A 23547-nucleotide genomic window follows, 5' to 3' on the forward strand; every position below is an offset into this window, starting at 1 on the left:
AAAACACTTTTTAGAGGCATAATTTACACAAGGTGCACAAATCTTGTGTACAGTTGTTTTTTGATTTTAAAAAATTTACCTACCAGCGTACCACCACCGAGAGGAAGATAATGAAAAATTTCCATCACCATAGGATGTTCCCTCGGGTCCCCTGGCTGTCAATACTCCCTAAAGCAACCATTAGCCTGACTTTGTCATTATTTTGGCTTGTTCTTGAACTACACATATATGTGAAGTTCTAGTCCACTCTTTTTAACGGCTTCTTAATATTATATAACGTATACACCACACTTTAAATATTCCTTGAGCACTTATTTCCAATATTTATATTATGAATACCGCAAGGGGCGTGCTTGTCATACTTCCACAGGAGGGAGGCATGGTGGGCTGAGAGCTCCCTCGCTTCTCCGGCCTAGCGGAATCTCCCGTCTCGCTGTGCCGCCACACCTTGCCTCCGAAACCTACCAGCACTGTACCCAAGAGACCCGGATCACAACAGCAGTCCGCTTCTACTGCGCTCCCGGAACTGGCGCGGTGGTGACTCCCGCTGTTTCCGCTGCTGAGGGGGCGGGGCTGGGGCCGCCCTGCCGTCGCCGTCGTGGTCGCGGGCTGATGACGGACAGCGCCGCGTGCTCCCCCACGTGTGCTGCAGTTCTCCCGGTGTCTGCGGGGCAGCCGGGGTGCTTTCCCTGGGGGCGTAGTTGCTGGCACCTCTGGTGCGGGACCTCAGCGGCTCGGGGGCTCCGAGCGCTAAGTAGGGAGCGCTGGTGGCCGCCGGGGCAGAGGGCCTGCCGTCATGGAGCACCTTTTCCTGGAGGTGGCGGCCGCGCCGCTACGCTTACTCGCTGCCAAGAACGAGAAGAGCCGCAGCGAACTGGGCAGGTTCTTGGCCAAACAGGTAAAAGAAGGAGGGAGAGGGAAATTGCCGGGCAGACCCCGGCCGCCCCCCTCGGGCGTGCCCTGCAGCCCTGAACGAGACGCGCTACTTTTAAGGGAAGAGAGTAGCGGCGTTCTGTCACCCTGGACCCCTCCCCAGGGCTGGCCGGGGGCAGAGACGTCCGCGCGTGTTTGAGGAAATTGGAAGAAGCCTTTTGTGTTGATCTGAGAGACCCTTCCGTCCTCTCCACCAGCCGACCACCCTGCAGCACTCTGTGGCAGACGTGGCCTTCCGAAAGAAATGTGGTTTGTTTTTCTGTAATTGAGGTTCTATCTTTGCCATTTTGACATGTGTATTACTCTAGTGTGTCAAGTCTAAGCCACCCCTGTTAGTGTGGGTGACTGTTTTTCTTTTCTGCCCCATCCCATAGTTTTGGCCAGCTGACACGTATTGATTGCGTTCTTGCTTTGCGTGAGGCACGGTGTGGTTCTGTGAGGAGACAGAAATTCGTTACGATCTCTGCCCCCAGGGAATTTAGCATCTATTTTTGGAGAGAGTTCATAAACACAAAACAACTGAAGGGCAAAGCAAGACAGCTAGTGCTAACTGTGTGACATTAACCATAGGCATTATTAGGTGAATTAGAGTCTTCTAGGACATGGGTTTTTGACCTTTTAAGAGCCTTCCCTGACTCCCTGCTGTCTGAGTTGAGGACCTTTATCATGCATTTTTTTCACGTTGCATTTTAATATCCTATTTTATGCTTCCTCACCCCCAATATCTTTGAGCTTCTTGAGAGTAGAAAATGTGGGTTTTTTTCTTCTAACTCCAGTATCTATAACTTATTTACTCAGTCATAAATGCGTTGTGTATATATCCCATTGCTTAGGAAGCAACGAGAGTATTTTGGGTCTGGAGCAGCTGAGAACTAACATGAGAGGCATTTCTGTTTGGTGACAGCAAACTGAAAATCTAAAGGGGAGGGAGGAGTCAAAGATCTTGGGGTTTCTGGCTTCTGAGACCCAGTGAAGGGAATCACTAAACAAATGGTGAGCTGTAAAAAGAAAACTGAGTTTTGATGGGTTGGACTAAGAAAAGAGATAATCAGTTTGTATGAGCTGAGCTTCTGGTGACAGGCTCCTGGGTTATGTATTGTTGCTGGAGGTATTTTTTGTAAGTGGGCTTTAGAATTCAAAGCACAAATTCTGAATCTGGGGATCATGGACCAGCAACAGGAGATTTATGTTTCCACGCCACTGTAACTGGATGTAAAATTGTTTATGTTTTGGGAGTAGGGTGGGGAAATGGTTTGTAGTCTTTAATAGATAAAAGTTTTAGAGAATCTGACACACATAAGTGTGAGAACTACTCATTTGGATTCTGAGATTGTATAGAAATAGTATTGGACTTGAAAGCTACTCGAAAGTTCAGTTGAATTAAGGAGATTAGGACACCTTTGCTTCTCCCTTTTCTTTGCTTCACATTGTCAAATTCTGTCCTATCTGAGATGTCTTTCAGGTTTGTTCCTTGAACCATTCTCAGTAACCATAATCATTTCAAGACTTTCACTCAGAAGAGTTGATTGTGTTGCCATTCTTTTTTTCTCCTATTTTTAGAAACAAAACAATTTTTATTGGAAAGCAAAGACTTTTGAAAACATGATTCTCATTGCAGTTGAGATCTGAAGTAAGAATTTTTTTAGGATTGTGTTTGTTTTTATGTTCTTTATCTCAGCTGGTGACACCACCTTCTCTCTATCCAGTCACTTCAGAGAACTGAGTGTCCTCATTCTTTTCACTCCTTTTCCTTCACATATGGCCAAGTCTTCCATGTTTTATTTATTCAATATTGAATCTATTCCTTCCTTTTCATCCCTACTACCACCACCATCCTATAGTTCTGACTCCATTCCAGTGTGTGTGTTTTCCAAAATCTCCAAGCAATTCTCAGACACAAGCTAGGTGTCTTAAAATTTAACTCAGTTCTGACACTGTCTACCTGGAGATAGCATCAGATCCCACATGTTAGGGGTTCAGTCCTACAAAACTGTCCCCGACCCCCAATTCAGATGCCAATTAAAAGTCCAGGTTGTCAGGTAGGAGGATGGGTTAGCCTGGTGTTGGGTATTAAAGAGGGCACGCTCTGCATGGAGCACTGGGTGTTATACGCAAACAATGAATCATGGAACACTACATCAAAAACTAATGATGTAATGTATGGTGATTAACATAACAATAAAAAATTAAAAAAAAAAAGTCCAGCTTGTCACCTGCACTTCTGACCAACTGGCTGTGGATTGGAAGTTCCTACAACCCCCTCCTTGGATTTGATTAAATTGCTAGAGTGGCTCACAGAACTCAGAGAAACATTTTACTTACTAGATCAATGGTTTATTATCAAAGGATGTAATTTAGGGTGCCTGGGTGGCTCAGTCGTTAAGCGGCTGCCTTTGGCTTGGGTCATGATCCCAGGGTCCTGGGATCGAGTCCCACATCGGGCTCCCTGCTCAGCGGGAAGCCTGCTTCTCCCTCTCCCACTCCCCCTGCTTGTGTTCCTGCTCTTGCTGTCTCTGTCAAATAAATAAATAAAATCTTTAAAAAAAAAAAAAAAAAAAGGATATAATTCAGCAGTTGCCAGATGGAAGAGATGCATAGGATAAGGTATGTGAGAAGGAGTGCAGAGCTTCCATGCCTTCTCCAGAGGTGACACTTTTTTTTTTTTTAAAGATTTTATTTATTTATTTGACAGAGAGATAGCGAGAGCAGGAACACAAGCAGGGGGAGTGAGAGAGGGAGTAGCAGGCTTCCCGCCGAGCAGCCCCATGTGGGGCTCGATCCCAGGACCCTAGGATCATGATCGGAGCCGAAGGCAGATGCTTAACGACTGAGCCACCCAGGCGCCCCGGAGGTGACACTTTCTCCACATATCCATGTCTTCACTGACTTGGAAGCTCTCCTGATCAAGTCCTTTTGGGTTTTTATAGAGACTTCATTACATAGGTATGGTTGATGAAATCTTTAGCCCGTAGTGTTGGAACTCAGTGTCCAGCCTCAGTGGCCTGTGAGGTGGAGGTGGGGGTAGGACTGAAAGTTCCAACACTGTAATCATTTGGTTGGTTCTCTTGACAACCAGTCCCCATCCTTGGGTCTTTCCAAAATTTACTACCTTGGGGCACCTGGATGGCTCAGTTGATAGAGCATGCAACTCTTGATCTTGGGTAGTGAGTTCAAGCACCATGTTGGGCCTAGAACTTACTTTAAAAACCAAAAAAAACCCCCTTAAAATTCACGTCCTTAACATAACAACATAACAAAGGACAAGTTTATCACTCTCCTCACAGGAAATTAATTCCAAGGGTTTTTAGGAAAATGTACTATTATAAATCATGGGGAGTCTGGGTGGCTCAGTCTGTTAAGCGTCCCACTTTTGGTTTTGGCTCAGGTTGAGATCTCATGGGTGGTGAGATCAAGCCCTGGTCCCACTCTGCTCAACCAGAGAGTCTGCTTGAGGATTCTGCCCCTCTGCCCCTCCCCCCACATGTGCACGAAGCTCTCTTTCTCGCAAATAAATCTTTAAAAAAATGCTTTATAAATGATAATATCACACATCCCTTACCTCCTTGATCACTGTCTGTGTTCAGGAAGAGCAGAGTGCTTAAGGTACTGGAACTGAAGTATGCCTGAAGAGCAAATCTATTCTCTTAATTCCTTTTGGGGCCTTGAACAAGTTACTTAACTCTCCTGAGTCTCAGTTTCTTGATACATTACATATGGCAGCTGCTAAATAGTTGCAAGGACTCTGGTTCTGCTGCTAGCTTTGTGACCTTAACCCCTTTTTTTATTTTTCAGTTTCCTTATCTGTAAAATGGGGATAATATTACCACTTTATGGGTTGCTGGGAGAATTAGATGCCTAGACTATAGTAAGCACTGTTTATAAAAAGTGGTTAATTATTATTGCTATAAATAAGATTGTTGTAAGATCTAGATAATGCATGTGAGGAGCTTACTAAAGTGCCTGGCACAAAGTAAATAATCAGTACATGTGAGCTTTAATAATAATAATAATTTTTAAAAACCACTTTATTGAGATACATTTCACATACCTTATACTTCATCCATTTATTTAAGTGTACAGTTCAGTGGTTTTTGCTATGTTCACAGATATGTGCAACTGTTATCACAGTGTATTTTAGACTGTGATATTTAGACATTTTTCTTTTTTTTTTTTAATTTTTAAAAAAAATTTAAGTAATCTCTACACCCAATGCGGGGTTCAAACTCATGACCCTGAGATCAAGAGTTGCATGCTCTTTTCGACTGGGCCAGTGAGGCACCCTGACATTTTCATTATTTCAAAAAGAACCCCCATATCTTTTAGGTAACCGCATCCCCCCCCCACCCCGCCACTGCATTGCTGTGCTCTCCCAAATCCCCCCAGGCAACCACTAACTTACTTTTTTTCTCTCTAGGTTCCCTATTCTGGTCATTTAATATAATTATCATTAATAAGTCATCTGAATCTGTCCCCATTCTGTATAAAAGCTCCCCATTGTCTCCAGAATAATAATCCAAGCTTTCTAAAGTGGTATATGGTATAGGAGGTGTTTTTTAGTTTTTGAAATTTTTAAACTTTAAAAGTTTCTTTAAAAAAAAAGAAAAGGTTTATTTATTTAATCTCTACACCCAACATGGGGCTTGAACTCATGATCAAGAGTCTCATGTTCTTCCGAATGAGCCAGCCAGGTGCCTCCAAAATAAAAATTTATTTATTTATTTTTTTTTTTTAAAGATTTTATTTATTTATTTGACAGAGAGAGACACAGCGAAAGAGGGAACACAAGCGGGGGGAGTGGGAGAGGGAGAAGCAGGCTTCCCGCCGAGCAGGGAGCCCGATGCGGGGCTCGATCCCAGGACCCTGGGATCATGACCTGAGCCGAAGGCAGACGCTTAACGACTGAGCCACCCAGGCGCCCCCAAAATAAAAATTTATTAAAAGGAACTGTTTTTTGTTTTTTGTTTTCTTTTTCCTGTCAACGTTATTTCCATTTTTTGTTTCCAGTATTTTTTAATCCAGCCTACTGGTTCTCAACTGGGGTAATTTTGCCCCAAGGGCAAATCTGGAGACATTTTTGGTTGTCCCAACTGGTGGTGGTGGGGTTGCTTCTAGCATATAGTGTTTAGAGGCCAGCGATGTTGCTAAATATGTTACAATGTATGGGATAGCCTCACAAGGTATCATCCAGCTCCAAATATCAGTAGCGCAAAGTTAAGAAAGAAACCTCAAATATATGTACACCTAATAACAGAAGATCAAAATATGTGAATCAAAAATTGACAGAAGGGGTGGCTCAGTCATTAAGCATCTGCCTTCGGCTCAGGTCATGATCCCAGGGTCCTGGGATCGAGCCCTGCATAGGACTCCCTGCTCTGTGGGAAGCCTGCTTCCCCCTCTCCCACTCCCCCTGCTTGTGTTCCCTCTCTCACTGTGTCTCTCTCTGTCAAATAAAGAAATAAAATCTTAAAAAAAAAAAAAAAAAGTGACAGAAGAGGAAAAACAGGCAAATTCGCAATTACAGTTGGAGACTTTGACATTCTATCCTGACAAACTGATAGAACAAATACAGAAAATCACTAAGCATGTGGAAGACCCACTATCAACAAACCTGACCTATTTGACATTTATGAGTGCTGTGCCTAATAACAATAGAATACATGTTCTGCTCATCTGGAACGTTCACCAAGATAGAGCATATTCTGAGCCATTAAACAAGTCTCAATAAATTTAAGAGAATTAAAATCATACTTGGGATATTCAGTGACCCCACTGGAATTAAATTAGGGGAAAAAAGCCCCCAAAAGATACTGGCAAAATCCCTAAATGTTAGAAATTGAAAAACAAAATTAGAGAAAAAAAAAAAGATGGTTAAAGGAAAATCACTGGGAGAATCAGAAATTTTTTTTTTTTTTTTAAGATTTTATTTGAGGGGCGCCTGGGTGGCTCATTCGATTTAAGCGACTGCCTCCGGCTCGGGTCGTGATCCCAGGGTCCAGGGATTGATCCCCACCACCGGCTCCTTGCTCAGCGGGGAGTCTGCTTCTCCCTGCATGCTGTTCCCCCTGCTTGTGCTTGTGCTCTCTCTTGCTCGCTCACTCTCTCTGTGTCAAATAAATAAAATCTTTAAAAAAAAAAAGATTTTATTCGAGAGAGAGAGCACAAGCTGTGGGGAGGGCAGAGGAAGAGGGAGAAGCAGACTCCCCCACCGAGCAGGGAGCCCGACGAACATGGGACTCAATCCCAGAACCCTGAGATCATGACCTGAGCCGAAGGCAGATGCTTAAATGACCGAGCTATCCAGGCATCCCCATGAAAGTATTTTGAACTGAATAATTTAAATGAATTGTGGAATGCAGCTAGAGCAGTATTTAGAGGGAAATTCATAACATTTTCAAAACATTGAATTCTTTTTTTTTTTTTTTTTAATTAGACCCCATGCCCAGTGTGGAGCCCAACACAGGGCTTGAACTCATGACTTCAAAATCCAGAGTCACATGCTCTATCAACTGAGCCAGCCAGGCGCCCTATAACATTAAATTCTTTTTTTTTTTTTTTTTTAAGATTTTTTATTTATTTATTTGTGAGAGAGAGAATGAGAGACAGGGAGCATGAGAGGGAGGAGGATCAGAGGGAGAAGCCAACTCCCTGCCGAGCAGGGAGCCCGATGCGGGACTCGATCCAGGGACTCCAGGATCATGACCTGAGCCGAAGGCAGTCGCTTAACCAACTGAGCCACCCAGGCGCCCAACATTAAATTCTTATATTAGGAAAGAAACATTTGAAATCAGTGATATTTTTTAAGCTTTCACCTTAGAGAATTAGAAAAGGAAGAGCAAATTAAACCCAAAATAAGTAGAAGAAAGACAATAATAAAGGTAAGAGTAGAAATTAGTGAAATAGAAAATGGACAAACAATAGAGCAATCCAGTGAAACCAGAAGGTGAGTCTTTGCAAAGACTGATCAAGAATAAATGGGAAAGATCCAAACTACTAGGAATGAAAATGCCACTGTTAACAGATTCTAAAAAGAGTAAAAAGATAGGTGATTAATATGAACAATTTTATGCTAATAAATTAAGCAGTTTAGATCAAAGAGTGTTTGAAGAATACAAACTACCAAAGCCCACTCAAGAAAAACAAGCTAGGAATAGAACACAAGTTAGGAATAGAACAAAATTTCCTCAAGCTGATACAGAGCATTTACAAAAATGGAGAAAAGATTGAACAGATGATAAATGAGTGGCTATTAAACACTTAAAGAAATTCTAAACATCTTTGATGATATCTTTGATGATAGCTAGAAACAGTGAAGTAGTGAGGATATCTATCAACATGCAAATGGGTAATAAAGTTGTGGTTTGTTCATAGTGAAAAACTAGTCAGTAATAAAATGGAATAAATTACTGAAGCATTTAATTACACGGATGATTGTCAAAAGCATTATGCTGAGCAAAATAAATTGGACAGAAAAGAGCATGTACTATATGATTAAATTTATTTATTTATTTTAAGATTGTATTTATTTGACAGAGAGAGACAGTGAGAGAGGGAACACAAGCAGGGGGAGTGGGAGAGGAAGAAGCAGGCTTCCCGCGGAGCAGGGAGCCCGATGCGGGGCTCGATCCCAGGACCCTGGGACCATGACCTGAGCCAAAGGCAGACGCTTAACGACTGAGCCACCCAGGCGCCCCAATATATGATTAAATTTATATAAAGTTGTAGACTAGTTTAATCTGTGGTCATAAAATCATATTATTAGTTGCCTGTTGGTAAGGGGATTGATTGCCAAGGAACATAAGGGAACTTTGGGTTTGATACTTTAACTGGGTGGTGGTTACACGGGTGGGTACATATGTCAAAACTCATCAAACTGGGGTGCCTGGGTGGCTCAGTCATTAAGTGTTTGCCTTCAGCTCAGGCCATGGTCCCAGGGTCCTGGGATCGAGCCCAGCATCGGGCTCCCTGCTCAGCAGAAGCCTGTTTCTCCCTCCCCCACTCCCCGTGCTTGTGTTCCCTCTCTTGCTGTGTCTCTCTCTGTCAAATAAATAAAATCTTTAAAAAAACAAACAAACTCATCAAACTATAAATGGGTGCATTTTATTGTATGTAAAGTATATGTCAGTGAAGATTTATGTATGTATGTATGTATGTATTTAAGTTGGTTTTTAGAAAGCTAAATATCTGAGGGCACCTGGCTGGCTCAGTCGGTAGAGCATGCGACTCTTGATCTTGGGGTCAGGAGTTTGAGCCGCACGTTGGGCATAGAGTTTACTTTTTAAAAAAAAGGCTAAATATCTATTTATTCTTTTTTTTTTTTTTAAGATTTTATTTATTTGACAGAGAGACACAGCCAGAGAGGGAACACAAGCAGGGGGAGTGGGAGAGGGAGAAGCAGGCTTCCCGCAGAGCAGGGAGCCCGATGTGGGGCTCAATTCCAGGACCCCAGGATCATGACCTGAGCCGAAGGCAGACGCTTAACAACTGAGCCACCCAGGCGCCCCAATATCTGTTTATTCTAACATGGTTTTCCAGATTACCTTTTTTTTTTTTTTTTTTAAAGGTTTTATTTGAGAGAGAATGAGAGAGAGAGAGAGCACATGAGAGGGGGGAGGGTCAGAGGGAGAAGCAGACTCCCTGCCGAGCAGGGAGCCCGATGCGGGACTCGATCCAGGGACTCCAGGATCATGACCTGAGCCGAAGGCAGTCGCCTAACCAACTGAGCCACCCAGGCGCCCTGATTACCTTTTTTTTTTTTCAAGATTTTATTTATTTATTTGAGAGAGTGAGCTGGGGAAGGGGTGTAGGAAGAGGGAGAGAGAGAACCTCAAGCAGACTCCATGCTAAGCGTGGAGCCTGATGCAGGGCTTGATTCTGAGACCCTGAGTCACCCAGGCACCCCTACTGTATACTTTTTTAAATGATATCTTTAGTGGGCTTGTTTATAGGGACATTCGGCAGTTGAAAATGTCATATCATGCTCTTGTGAATCATGACCAACTGTTAAGTCTCCTTGTAGGACTAATATTGATAGAAATTGTTCCAATGTAACATCTCTCCCCCATCAGTGCTTTATTCAGAATTAGTTGTTTTATGAGTGAATGCCCTTATATTTTGGAAGATTTCATAAGAGGTCAGGTGTAAGGTGACCTTTTCTGAGAGATAATTTTGGAAAAAATTGTTAAATTTTTGCATATGGTATTTAGGTTGTATTCAAGCTGCACTCTTATCGATAACTTTAGTGTGAAACTCCTTAGGATAAATTCATAGCATTGGATTTGCTGGGTCAGAGGGTATGACCCTTAAGCAGTTTAAAACCTGAGGTCCCATTGTCGGTAGCAGGGTTGTATAGATCTGCATGCACACTAGCAACATGAGACCTTTTACGCACTTTTTCAGTTTTCCTTGTTACTCTTATGGACATTCTGAGCCCAGGCACTAGAATTTTGTGGTCTGTTTCATCTTGTGTATCAAAGTGTGGCTGTCTCCTTTGGATTCTGTTTTGTTTATTTATTAGAGGTTGAAGCCTTCATAGGGATATCCTCATTCATTTTCTGGAATTGATTTATCTCTAGCCTTTCTTCAAGAGAGTTGGCAGTTTTTCATACTAACTGCAAGGTTTTTGTTTTGTTTTTTCCCCATGTAATTTCTGTTTTCCTTCAAGAGCAAGGGAGCTGGGGGAAACACTGGATTCTCTGGGAAGTATTGAGACCATGAAACATTATTTTTCAGGAAAGCTGTGTAGCATTTTACATGGAATTCAGGTATCAGTCCTATCGCTCAAACCCCAGTGCGCTCTTTGTTACAGCCTTTTACTTTAAATTCACTGTAACCTTCTATTGCAAAAACCCCCATTGCGTTTTATAAGATAAATTCACTTATGAAATCTGGAAATTGGTTGTTTTGATTCCAAGCTAGGATTTTTGCTTTTCTGCAGCAGTACAAATGAGTAGCATTTATATAGATACATTGTTTTGCCTTTCTCTCAGGTGTGGACACCTCAAGATCGCCAGTGTATCCTGAATACCTTAGCCTACTTACTTCTGGATAAAGACTGTACTATGCTGGTTGGTCGCCAGCTGCGCCCTCTTCTTCTGGATTTGCTGGAAAGGAATGCTGAGGCCATTAAAGCCGGAGGTCAAGTCAACCACGATCTACACGAACGGCTCTGTGTGTCAATGAGCAAACTCATCTGTAACCATCCTGATGTCCTCCCGTGAGTAACAGTTTTTTCTTCCTATTTCTCCTTGAGGTAGTAGAACCAGCTGTCTCCTGGGAAGTAAAGGAGGAGTCTGAGTTGAGAAGAAGGAAAGAAGGGAAATATAAGAAAGAAGAAAGATAAGTGGTATTGTTTTATAAAAATGATCACAACAGAATCCCTTTATCCAGCTCAGTTTAATGACCATTTTACTATGTTCTTTTAAGTCTTGGCCATCAAGACAGGCCTGGAAAAATGGCTAAGACATGTTCCCTGCCTTCAAGGATTGTATCATCTGGTGAGACATCCATATAAGGCGATTTAATTGTATTTATTTATTTATTTTCAAAGATTTTATTTATTTGTCCGAGAAAGAAAGAGTGTGCACAAGCAGGAGGAGCCGCAGGCCAGGCTTCCATCTGAGCAAGGAGCCCGATGCAGGACTCAATAAGAACTTTAATTCTAGGGGCGCCTGGGTGGCTCAGTCATTGTCTGTCTTTGGCTCAGGTCATTATCCCAGGGTCCTGGGATCGAGCCCCGCATCGGGCTCCCTGCTCTGTGGGAGGCCTGTTTCTCTCTCTCCCACTCCCCCTGCTTATGTTCCCTCTCTCGTTGTCTCTCTCTGTCAAATAAATAAATTAAATTAAAAAAAAAAACTTTCATTCTAAAGTTGAATAATATCTGTGCACTAATAAGAGTATCTCTCTCTTTTTTAAAGATTTTATTTGAGAGAGAGACAGTACGTGCGCACGAGCCTGTGCAAGTGGGGAGGGGCAAAAGGGGAGGAAGAAGGAGAGGGAAAAAGAATCTGAAGCGGATTCTCCACTGAATGGGCAGCCTGATGCAGGACTCGCTGTCAGGACTGTGAGCCATCCAGGTGACCCTAAGAGTATCTGTTATATCCACCTCTTATTTATTAGTTTTCATCAACATAATAAGTACACTTTGGCTTTCTTGGAACTATGATCTCTAATCTGGTTCTTGAATGAAGGGTATAAGAAATGAAGGCTTGGGAGAAAGCCATAATTTGTATGAGCTTTTCTAAAAGGGGAGGGAAAAAATGAGCCCAGGTTAATGGAACTAGAAAATACACAGCAAATATCAATGTCAAACTTGGTAATTAGGAACATATGCTGTGGGTTGATTGAGGTTGAGATTGTGGCCTCACTTAGTGCTGTAATCATTTAGATGTACTTGTCTGTGGTACCATTTCATAAGGTGTGCCAACTATCCTGTACTTAACCATTTGAGATTGACGTGTGGGTAACTTGAACCCCATTTCTCCTAAGCCTTTGTGGTAGAGTGCTTCTGGATTGTGTTTGAGAATCATTAAAATGATGGATTAGTTATGTCTGATTTCCCATCCGCTTCGAGTTTTATGTTCTTATTAAATGCACGTGAGCACACCCCTATTTTTTCTTCTTTTCATTTTGCCAAGGCTGTATATTTTATTTACGCTCCCATCTCATTCCAAAAATTATATAATGCAGTTTACAAAAGTGCCTGTGATAGAGTAATTTAAAAAACAAGCAAAAAAAAGAGCTGTGTGTAAACGAATCAATGCATGTTGTACAATAAACTATAGACAATGATGTAGAATGAGATTTTGATTTTTAGTTTTAAGAATTATAGCTGATTAATTCAACATGTGCCCCAGATTTCCTCTGTAGAGGAAATATACCTAATGTATTAGGAATATACCAAATATATTTAGATAGGATCCCCCAATTTTAGTTGAATCTTTTATATATCCTATATTAGATAGGATATAGTATATAGTCATAGGAGACCCTTCTTTTAAGCTCAGGGCCACATCATGTGGGTAAAAAAGTCAAATATAATGGGTTATTGTATTTTGCAAACAATTGAATATTATACGCTAATGGAGGTGTGTGAGCCAAATATTTAAGGGGAGGAAGAAAATCACTAAAGAGGAATGAATGTTTTCCTCTTGGAAATCAGAGAAAATTTTGTACTGTGGCAGATTGTGGAGGAAGAGCAAGGAGAGGAAGAATGAAGAGAAAAGAAATAGGATAGCAGTGAAAATCTAGGGAAAAAAAAGAGACTGAAGAGAAGGTACTCAGTCAGTCTCCCTAGGGTCCTAATGCTTGCCATTCATTTATGGGTACATACCTCTTTCTGAGCTCAAGGTGTTGTTTGAGGCTTCCATGTGGTACTTCAGTGGTCTTAAGCATTTCTTTCTTTTCCCTTATGCTGTTTGTTCATTACTAGGTGCCCCCCCAGCTTTATTGAGATAACAATTGAAATATATTTTTCTTGACATATAACATTGTATAAGTTGAAGGTATATTACATAGTGATTTGATACATGTATATATTGTAAAATATTTACCATAATAAGGTTAGTTAACACATCTTTCACCTCACATAATTACCATTTTGTTGCTGTTTGTTCATACTGTTTTTGCATCTAGAATCCTCAAACATATGTTTTACTCTGACAGATTCTTTGTCAGGACTCTGGGAAAGCAATCCCAGTCTGTTGATGCGTTCTCTATTCTAACATATTAGTTAGGTTTCCAAGTTCTTTTTTTTTCCTTGATTTTTTTTTTTTTAAGTAATCTCAACACCCAACATGGGGTTTGTACTCACAACTGTGAGATCAAGAGTCGTACACTCTAGCCAGGTGCCCCAGGTTATTTTTGAATTTTTGACATATAATATGACATTGAACATCCTTGGGCATGAAATTTGTGGATCTGTAGTGGTGATTAGGAATGTGGATTTTAAAACAATGGTGTTGTTTTAGTAATAATATATACTTATACAGGATTTTATAGTGTTTAAGTATGTAGGTATATGTTTTTAATCTTTTTTGCATTTAGTGGTGGACCACTTCCTCTTTTTTTTTCCTTAAGTTTATTTATTTACTTTCTGCACTCAGTGTGGGGCTCGAACTCACAACCCTGAGATCAAGAGTCATATGCTCTTCCGACTGAGCCAGTCAGGCACCCTTTAATCTTTATATTGTAACATCTTCAGTAACATCATTGTAAAATCTTATTTTAAATCTTTAGAGAGGTTAACTAAATTGTTCTAAGTGTCAGAGCCAGAACTGGACCACAGGTCTTATTTCTAGATGCTGGGAAGACTGTGATGAGTTGCCCAAGTGAGTGGCTCATCCAAGGTTAGATGTTTAACTGGATGGTATTCCTTGTTGCATTTTGGACCTTATGACTCTTCATCTTCCTCCAGGAAAGAGACCCTTCTCCTCAGTCTTTGAATATTCTCTAGGGAAAAAAACTAATGTTATTCTCTGGCTAAAGATGCTTTATTGGTCCATCTGTCATTGCTTAACCAACTGAGCCACCCAGGCATCCCATCCGTCATTGCTTAGATCAGAATTTTAGAGCACTCCTTGAAAATGATGGGTCTTTAGAGAAAAGGGTGATGTAGTCAAGTAAGTTTGGGAGAGAATATTGACCAGTCTCCCTTTTGTATACTTAGAGTGGACCACAATTCTCTTCCTCCCATTGCTGCACAAATGTAGGGTCATTGCCAGTGCACTCTGCTCATTTCCCCCTATCTTCCTCAAAGACCCCCTGGGTCAGGTTGACCATTTGGTTACTGCTTCTCTGCCTGCATGCTTGTTACTGCCCGCCTAGTCCCACATGTGCTGCCAACATCAGCTGCCTTCCACTCCAGCTAGTGGAATACCAGCCTCTCTTCCCCCAAAGAGTTATTGTACTCATTCTGATAGCATCCTTGTGAAGAAAAAAATGTCCTGTTTTTTTTCCCTTAATTATAAAAATAATAAATTTAAATTATAATACAGAATTGCAAAAAGCAAAAGTCTTCTTCACCCTGAAATCCTACATTTTAGGGATAACTGTTATTAGTAGTTTGGTATATTTCCTCCCAAATCTCTTTTCTTTTTCTTACTCTGCCAGGTCTCTTCTGAGCAACAGCTGAATCTTCTAAGTCTCATTTGTCCAGTCTCATTCAGAATATCACAAGTGTTAATTTACCAAACCTCTATTCCTGTTTGCCTGGCTTGCTTGTGGAAGTCCAAGCCTTCCCACCCATCTCCTGAATTCGCATTATTCCCCAATTACAGTTTTATATTTGGGAATTTGTTGAGCCAGGAATCTGGGGTATACTCCTTGGTGCTTCAGTACAAGGTGCTCTGGAAAACAGATTCAGATGGCTCCTGCAGCTGCTCTGTCACATTCCCAGTGGGCTCTTGGGGGATTCTGTTACTGACCACTAGTTTACCAAGTTATTATAAAAGAATGCAGTTCAGGAACAGGCTGATGGAAGAGATTGCTTCATATACTAGATTTGGCAGTGATTTTTTGGATGACACCAAAGCACAAACAACAAAAGCAAAAATTGACAAATGGGACATCAAACTAAAAAGCTGATGCACAGCAAAGGAAACAAGGATGTAGAGACAACCTACAGATTGGGAGAAAATATTTGCAAGTCATGTGTCTGATAGGGGATCAATATCCAGAATATGTAAAGAACTGTGTGAAGCTTTCTTTCTTTCTTTTTTTTTTTTTAAGATTTTATTTATTTATTAGAGAGAGAGAGAGTGTGTGTGTGTGTGTGTGTGTGTAAGAGAGAGTGAGTGCGGGGAGTGGCAGGAAAGATTCCCAAGCAGACTCTGTGCTGAGTATGGAGCCTGACGCAGGGCTCAGTCTCACGTCCCTGAGATCATGACCTGAGCCTGAACCAAGAGTTGGACAGTTACCTGACTGAGCCACCCAGTGGCCCCCTGTCCAAAGCTTTTTGTCCTTCTTTTGCAATCTTACTTGCCTTCGTTCTGTGCTTCATGAAAATCTGTTCATCTCTTCAGATGCAACCAAAGTGTCTCTTCTGGACTTCCCCAGTTTTAGTTGAATCTTTTTTTTTGTGCCTCTTGTTGTTCCTGTAAGTGACTATCTTCCTTGTTACTGGGGGAGTCCAGGATAGTATCTCCTTGGTTTTGTATCCCTGGTACTTAACACAGTGTCTGGCTCCCAGTGAGAGGTTCAGTAAATGTTTGTTGAAGATGAGTGCATTTTTCAGTAGAAAACACGTGGGATAAGTACTTCTGGTTTTTGTATTCTGTCAGATATCTCATGCCATGGTCCTGGTTCCTGAACTTAAACAGCATACCATCTTAGGACTAGGTAGCTTCGGTATTTGTCTCTTTGCTTTCAGACCCTTGGAAATTCCTGTTATATTCTGCTGTCCTATCTCAAAGTGGAGATGTATACTTTGATGTCCTCACCAACAAATGAAAATAATCTCTCTCTTTCTGAAGGTTTGCCCTGAGGTATTTCAAGGACACTTCTCCAGTCTTTCAAAGACTCTTCCTAGAGAGTTCAGATGCTAATCCAGTCCGCTATGGGCGCAGGCGGATGAAGCTCCGGGACCTAATGGAAGCAGCTTACAAGTTTCTGCAGCAAGAGCAGTCTGTGTTCCGGGAGCTCTGGGACTGGAGTGTGTGTGTCCCTCTCCTCAGAAGCCATGACACCTTGGTCCGCTGGTGTGTAGCTGTTGGACTTTTCCTGTGTTTCAAGTGTGGGGATGATAGAGGGAGTGTAGAGTTCTGTGCATGAGGAGGGAAAGGAAGCTATGTAAAATGTGTTATTTTTGTTCTGGTACCTTTTGGGTTCTTATTTCCTTTCCTTAATCATGTGTCTCTTTAGTGGAAAATGAGGTGATACTAGTGGAGTTCCACCTTTTTCAGGTTCTATCAAGTGAATTCATCATGCCTGATTTGTGTTTTCTACTCTTAAATGTATTATATTAATTCCATAAGATTTCCCTTTTCTTTTTCTTTTTTTGAAGTTTGTTTATTTTAGTAATCTTTACTTCCAGCGTCGAGCTCGAACTCCCCACCCTGAGATCAAGAGTTGCATGCTCTACCAGCTGAGCCAACCAGGCACCCCTAAGATTTCCTTTTTTAGTGTTTAGTTGGCTAGCAAATTTTCTTTATTCTTGAGAATCAGCTGCTTGTCTTGAGTTTATATACTTTGATTTTCTCCAGGTACACAGCCAATTGTCTTGCTTTGGTCACCTGTATGAATGAAGAACATAAGTTATCATTCCTTAAGAAGATTTTTAATAGTGAGGAGCTGATCCATTTCAGGTTGAGGTAAGAAGGAGGATTCCTGGAGATCTTGATGTGGCTTTGCTGTGCGTTAAAGTAATTGATGAGATCCTCATTTTCCTCAGGTTACTAGAAGAGGCCCAGCTGCAGGACTTGGAGAAGGCTTTGGTTTTGGCTAATCCAGAAACCTCCCTTTGGCATAAGGAGAAGGAGCTGCAGTATTTACAGGGACATCTTGTTTCAGCTGACCTCTCTTCCAGAGTGACTGCCGTCTGTGGTGTGGTGCTGCCTGGGCAGCCACCAGTCCCTGGAGAGCAGGTATGTTGGCATCAGTAGGGTGTGTGTCCTCTTCCCCTTCTTAAACACTGAGTGTGCTTTTTTTCCTTGGCTGGGCTCTGTGTTATAGGTGTGAGTCAAACTGAGTTTGCCAAATTGCTGTTCCATTTACAGAAGTATTCAGAAGAGATTAAGAAAAATTTACCCAGGGCCGCCTTCTCTGATATTTCCTTTGTCTCTGTTTGATGTTAAATTAGAAACTAATGATGCCCATATGAGGCTTTTAACTTCAGCAAAGCTCTTCCATATATTCTCTCTGTGACGTTATGTAGCACATGTTGTGATACCATATTTATGTGAAACAAAGGCAGAATGACTAGCCTGGTGACCCTTGGGCTGCCCTTTGGCAGAGACAGGACTAGGCCCAAGTATAACTCCCAGCAACTTTTTTCTGTCATAACATTCTTTTTGCTCATCGTATCGGAGGCTAGTAACTGTAGTGAACTTCCCCCTGCCATATGAAATGAGCTTCTTTCCAAGAAAATGGCTCCAGACCCACACTTTTGAAAGGTTTATAGATTATAATCTAGCTCTGTAATCTGAAACTGTTGGGAGCCAGTCTGTTTTTCCCCAGCAGTCTTTAGTCAGTTGTCACTTTATGTAATGGTCACATTCACCCAGTTTTCTTTTTGGGAGATGTCCTGGTCCTTCCTTGAACCATCGGTTTGTCCATTGGGCAGTACAATTTTTAAAAAAAGAAGCATAATAGGGGGTGCCTGGCCGGTTCAGTCAGAAGAGCACATGGCTCTTAATCTTGGAGTTGTGTTTGAGCTGCACGTTGGGTGTAGAGATTACTTCAAATAAATAACCTTAAAAAATAATAAAAATTAAAATTAAAAAAGGCATAATATGCATTAAAAATGCACATCTTAAATGTACAACTCAGTGATTATTCATAAACTGAAAATATCTATGTAACCAGTACTAGGACACCAGCACTTCCAGAGGCCCCTGTGTTTCCCTCTAGTCACTAAGATCCTCCCAACCCCAACCACTCTCCTAACATAGCTTAGGTTTGGGGCATTAGAATTTTAACATAGGGAAGGATTCTAGTTGGGGTGGGCGTGATGTTGAGTAGCAGTGACAAGGCACCGGGGCAGAAGTATGGAATGGTGCTATGGCCTGCTAAATTGGTGAGAGTAACAGCCCTGCAGAGAGTTCGAGCTTCTAGCCCTGGGGCACCTGGGTGGCTCAGTCAGTTAAGTGGTTAAGCATTTGACTTTGGCTCAGGTCAGGATTTCAGAGTTCTGGGATTCGGCCCTGTGTCTGGCTCTGTGCTCAGCAGGGAGCCTGTCCCTTTGTTTCTCCCCCTGCTTGTGCTCTCTTTCTCAAATAAGTAAATAAAATCTTACAAAAAAAAAAAAGAACTTCCAGCCCTGACTCTCATTTTGTCCTTACATATCTATAGGGGACTAGCCATGTTTGAGAAGTTATTATTCCTTAAAAGTTCTTGAAATTCCACTTTTCTAAGAGATCTTTTTCCCTATGTTATATTGGGTACATTATTATTTGAAAAACAATTTTTTTAAAGATTTTATTCATTTATTTGAGAGAAAGAGCATGAGCAGGGGAAAGGGCAGAGAGAAAGGGAGAAGCAGACTCCCTGCTGAGCAGGGACCCCCCCCCCCCCCCCGATGCAGGACTTGATCCCAGGACTCTGGGATCATGACCTGAGCCAAAGGCAGACACGTAACTGACTGAGCCACACAGGCACCCTGAAAAAATTTTTTAATGCAGTAAAATACAACATTTACTGTCTTAAACTTTTTTTTTTTAAATTAAACTCTACTCCCAATGTGGGGCTCAGACTCACAACCCTGAGATCAAGAGTCACATGCTGTATTGACTGAGCCAGTCAGGAGCCCCAGTCATCTTAAACAGTTTTAATTGTACACTTCAGTGGTGTTAAATATATTCACATTGTTTTGTAAAAAACTCTAGAACTTTTTCATCTTGCAGAGTTGAAACTCTATACCCATTAAACATATTGGTAGCACTATTATTATTATTTTTCACTTTCTGTTATGGAAAATGTCAAATATATTCCAAAGTAGAAATAGTGGTATAATGAATCCCCATGTACCCATCACTTAGTTTCAGTAATTATAAATTCATGATCAGTTACGTTTCATTTATAGTTCTGCACATTCTCTCCAAACCATGTTATTTGAAGCAACTCCCAGATACCACATCATTTCATGCCTAAATATTTCAGTCTATATGTATAAAGGAAAATAACCTAAAAAAGCCATTATTCTTTATTATACCTGAAAAAAATATAACATTTTTATAATACAAAATATCCTTTTAGTGTCCATATTTCCCTGACTGATAAATATATCATGTGCATTCTTGATCTTAGATATGAAATCCTAGAATGTTGTGAGAGGAAGAAAAACAAATAAAAATTCAGTCGTGAGATGAGGTTTGCCCCTATCCTTTGTGTGTCAACTTTTTTGGCTTCTCAAACTTTGGGAGACTCTCCTTCCATTTGTTAGCAAATTCTGCCAAAAGGAAAAAGATCCTTATTTTGGCTAACATACCTGTTGTTACTGTAGTTCTGGTACTACTAATTTATTTAGAGGTTTATGTAAAGGTCAGTGGAAACGTTGTAGAAATTAACCTGTGCCCTTTGGAGGAAAGACTGTTGACATGCCTTTTATTTTTCACTTGCCTCCTTAGGCTAGTAGTAGGAGTGCTTCTCGTGAACAGGAGCTGGGCTTTAGGTCTTACGTGCTGGTTGATTCAGTCTGCAAAAATCTTCAGACGCTGGCTGTGGCAGTGGCTTCTCAGAATGCTGTGCTGTTGGAAGGACCAACAGGATGTGGCAAAACTTCCTTAGTTGAACACTTAGGTGCAATGACAGGTAGACGGAAACCCCCTCAACTTCTTAAAGTCCAGCTTGGAGATCAGACTGACAGTAAGGTAATTAAGAAACAGCAAATTTTGGTGGGTTCGCATGCTTATAAATGTTTGCATTAAAGTATTCTTTTTGCTAAGGGAAAATGAGAATAGTTATTGGTCTTCCTCATAACTGATGGGACCACGGTGTAAAAACATCAGGTGCCTGCTTATATCCGTATAAAAGTTTAACAGAATTAATCAAAGGCTGTGGCATTGGCATCTTAGATGTGTGGTTTCAGTAATTACTTTATCCTGTTCCTGCAGATGCTGTTGGGAATGTATCGCTGCACAGATGTCCCAGGAGAGTTTGTGTGGCAACCTGGTACTCTGACACAGGCAGCCACAAAGGGACACTGGATCCTTCTGGAGGATATTGACTATGCCCCTTTAGATGTGGTATGTCATTTCACTAATTATTTGCTGATTTCCTGTCTTTTTTTTTCCCCTAAAGATTTCATTTGTTTATTTGAGCAGGAGAGAGTACTGGGGAGCAGGAGGGCACAGGGAGAGGGAGAAGCAGACTCCCCGCTGAGCAGGGAGCCCAGGGAACCCTATAGGGGCTTGATCCCAGGACCCTAGGATCATGATCTGAGCCGAAGGCAGAGGCTTAACTGACTGAGCCACCCAGGTGCCCCTGATTTCCTAGCTTTGAAGAGCATTTTGTTAATAGTAATTTGGGGAGATAATTTAAATAACATAGGTGTTTGGGGTGCCTGGGTGGCTCAATGATCCTAGGGTCCTGGGTTTGAGCCCCGCGTTGGGCTCTGCTCTGCTGGGAGTCTACTTCTCTCTCTCCCTCTGCCCCTCCCCTCTGCTCATGCTCTCTCTCTCTCTCTCACTCTCACTCAAATAAATAAAATCTTAAAAAAAAATAAATAACTTAGGTGTTTGATTAGAGATGATATGTTTTGCGAGAAGCTCATTCATGATTACCTGCCTATCTGGTTTGAGGTATGATTACTTAGCTGGTTTTTTGTTTGATAGAAAATTGATAAAGTTCTGCTGGTACTGTTTCATTGAGTACAGTAGCCCCCCTTTATCTGCCATTCAATTACCCATGGTTACTCGTGGTCTTGAAGCAGATAATCGTCCTGATGTATCATCAGAAGGTCAGTAGTAGCCTAACACTACATCACAATGCTTCAGCCATTTGCCTCACTTTATCTTGTCATGTAGGCATTTTATCATCTCACATCTCCACAGGGAGGGTGAGTACAGTACAATAAGATACTTTGAGAAAGAGACCACATTCACATAACTTCTATCATAGTATATTGTTACAGTTATTCTGTTTTATTATTTATTCTTTTTAATCTCTTATCTTCCCAATTTATAAGGTAAACTTTATCATAGGTGTATATGTATAGGAAAAAGCATAGTATATATAGATTTCTGTGTTATCCACAGTTACAGACATCCACTGGGGGTCTTGGAATGTACCTCATGTGGATAAGGGGGAACTACTATAGTTGGATATGTGATCAGTTTCATAACCTTTCCAAGAATAGGTTAACATCTTACCCATGTTACAGATACATTGAGAACTCTGAGACCCTGCTTCCCAGCTATGGCATCTGTGGAACAGCAGGCTGAGGACAGATGAAGGAAGAGAGGATATAATAAGAGATGTTTGTCTTTGTTTCATTATACATTCAGTATATTTTCGTTTTGATTATTTTTCTATGTATATCAAAATAGCATGCAAGCAGTCCATGTTTCCTCTATATTCTATAAAGTATGACAAAAAAATGTATTGCAGAATGAAAATCTTTTTTCCTTTGGGCAGATTTTCCTGAGATTGGTTTTAATTTTTTTTTTTTTTTTTTACCATGAACTCTAAAGTACCTGCATAACGACTTTCCCCTCTTGGATGAGACTAATGAGAGAGTGTGTGTGTAGGTTTAGAGAAATATGAAGGGGAAGGAGTGGCTATAAATACATGTGTATTGTGATGATTTTAGAATCTGATGAAGTAAAGATGTAATGGGGTTATTGGCCCAGACAGGACCTCCCAGTTTGATTACCATGTTCTAGGGTTCCCCCTGACCCCACGCACTTTTTTTGAGTCTAGTTGACATATCATTTCTAGGGTCATAATGCTCAGTTTTATAGGGCTGGAAACCCAGTGATAATCATGTCTGGATTTTTAGTGTCTGGCTTGGTTCTAGTCCATAGTAGGCACTTAGTGAATGTTGAATGAATAAATCGTTCTGTTGGAATGTAAGTGGCTCAGACATTCCCATCTGCCTTTTGATCCCAGTTCATGCTGTGAATACATATATAAGGATGTGCTCATCGTTTGGAGAGAGGGTATTTTGTTTGTTTTTTTTTTGTTACTTCTTCCTTTATAGTTTTATCAGTGGGGTTTTGTGGTTTAGGTTTCCGTGCTGATCCCTCTCTTGGAGAATGGAGAGCTCTTGATTCCTGGCCGAGGTGACTGTCTGAAAGTGGCTCCTGGATTTCAGTTCTTTGCAACTAGGAGGTATGTCCTATTAACCTTCCCACTATGGAGCCTTTTCCTTCTAAGTCCCCAGACTAGAGTACTGAGTCCAAAAGTCCTAGAGTAGAGTTTTCTGGGCCCACTTAAAGCAAGATCAGTTGGAACTGATGACAGATCCAATGTTTTCATTCCTATTTTATTTTATTTATTTATTTTTTAAAAGATCTGGGTCCTATTTCAGGACTCTGTTTTGTTCCATTGTTCATTTGTCTATCTTTACACCAGTATCAGACTATCTTGATTACTGTAGCTTTTTTAGATTTAAGTAAGCTCTGTGCCCAAAATGGGGCTTGAACTCATGATCCTGAGATTAAGAGTTGCATGTTTTACCGACTGAGCCAGCCAGATGCCCCTTCATTCCTATTTTATTTTATTTAAAGATTTATGTATTTATTTATTTTATTTTTAAAGAATTATTTGAGAGAGAGAGAGCGCGCACGAGTGGCAGGGGCAGAGGGAGAGAGAGAATCCTAAGCAGACTCCACACTGAACATGGACCCCCAACGCGGGGTTCCATCCCTCTACCCTGAGATCATGACCTGCGCCAAACCAAGAGTTGGCTGCTTAATGGACTGCACCAACCAGGCGCCTCAAGATTTATTTATCTTAGAGAGA

General features: G+C 41.2%; 1 protein-coding gene across 2 annotated transcripts in view; it reads left to right on the forward strand.

Annotated features, from left to right (window-relative positions):
- Positions 1-658: 658 nt before the first annotated feature.
- MDN1 (midasin AAA ATPase 1) overlaps positions 659-23547 on the forward strand; it is a 158400-nt gene continuing 135511 nt past the window's right edge. For both annotated transcript variants that reach the window (XM_078054998.1, XM_078054999.1), the window contains exons 1-8: positions 659-898; positions 10920-11146; positions 16401-16625; positions 17130-17237; positions 17318-17510; positions 20211-20453; positions 20697-20828; positions 22811-22914. In XM_078054998.1, the coding sequence (XP_077911124.1) occupies positions 797-898; positions 10920-11146; positions 16401-16625; positions 17130-17237; positions 17318-17510; positions 20211-20453; positions 20697-20828; positions 22811-22914 (1334 nt within the window). In that variant the 5' untranslated portion in view covers positions 659-796. The remainder of the gene's footprint in view (positions 899-10919; positions 11147-16400; positions 16626-17129; positions 17238-17317; positions 17511-20210; positions 20454-20696; positions 20829-22810; positions 22915-23547) is intronic.

This window comes from Halichoerus grypus, chromosome 9 (assembly GCF_964656455.1).
Source record: "Halichoerus grypus chromosome 9, mHalGry1.hap1.1, whole genome shotgun sequence".
NCBI classification, from domain to species: Eukaryota; Metazoa; Chordata; class Mammalia; order Carnivora; family Phocidae; genus Halichoerus; species Halichoerus grypus.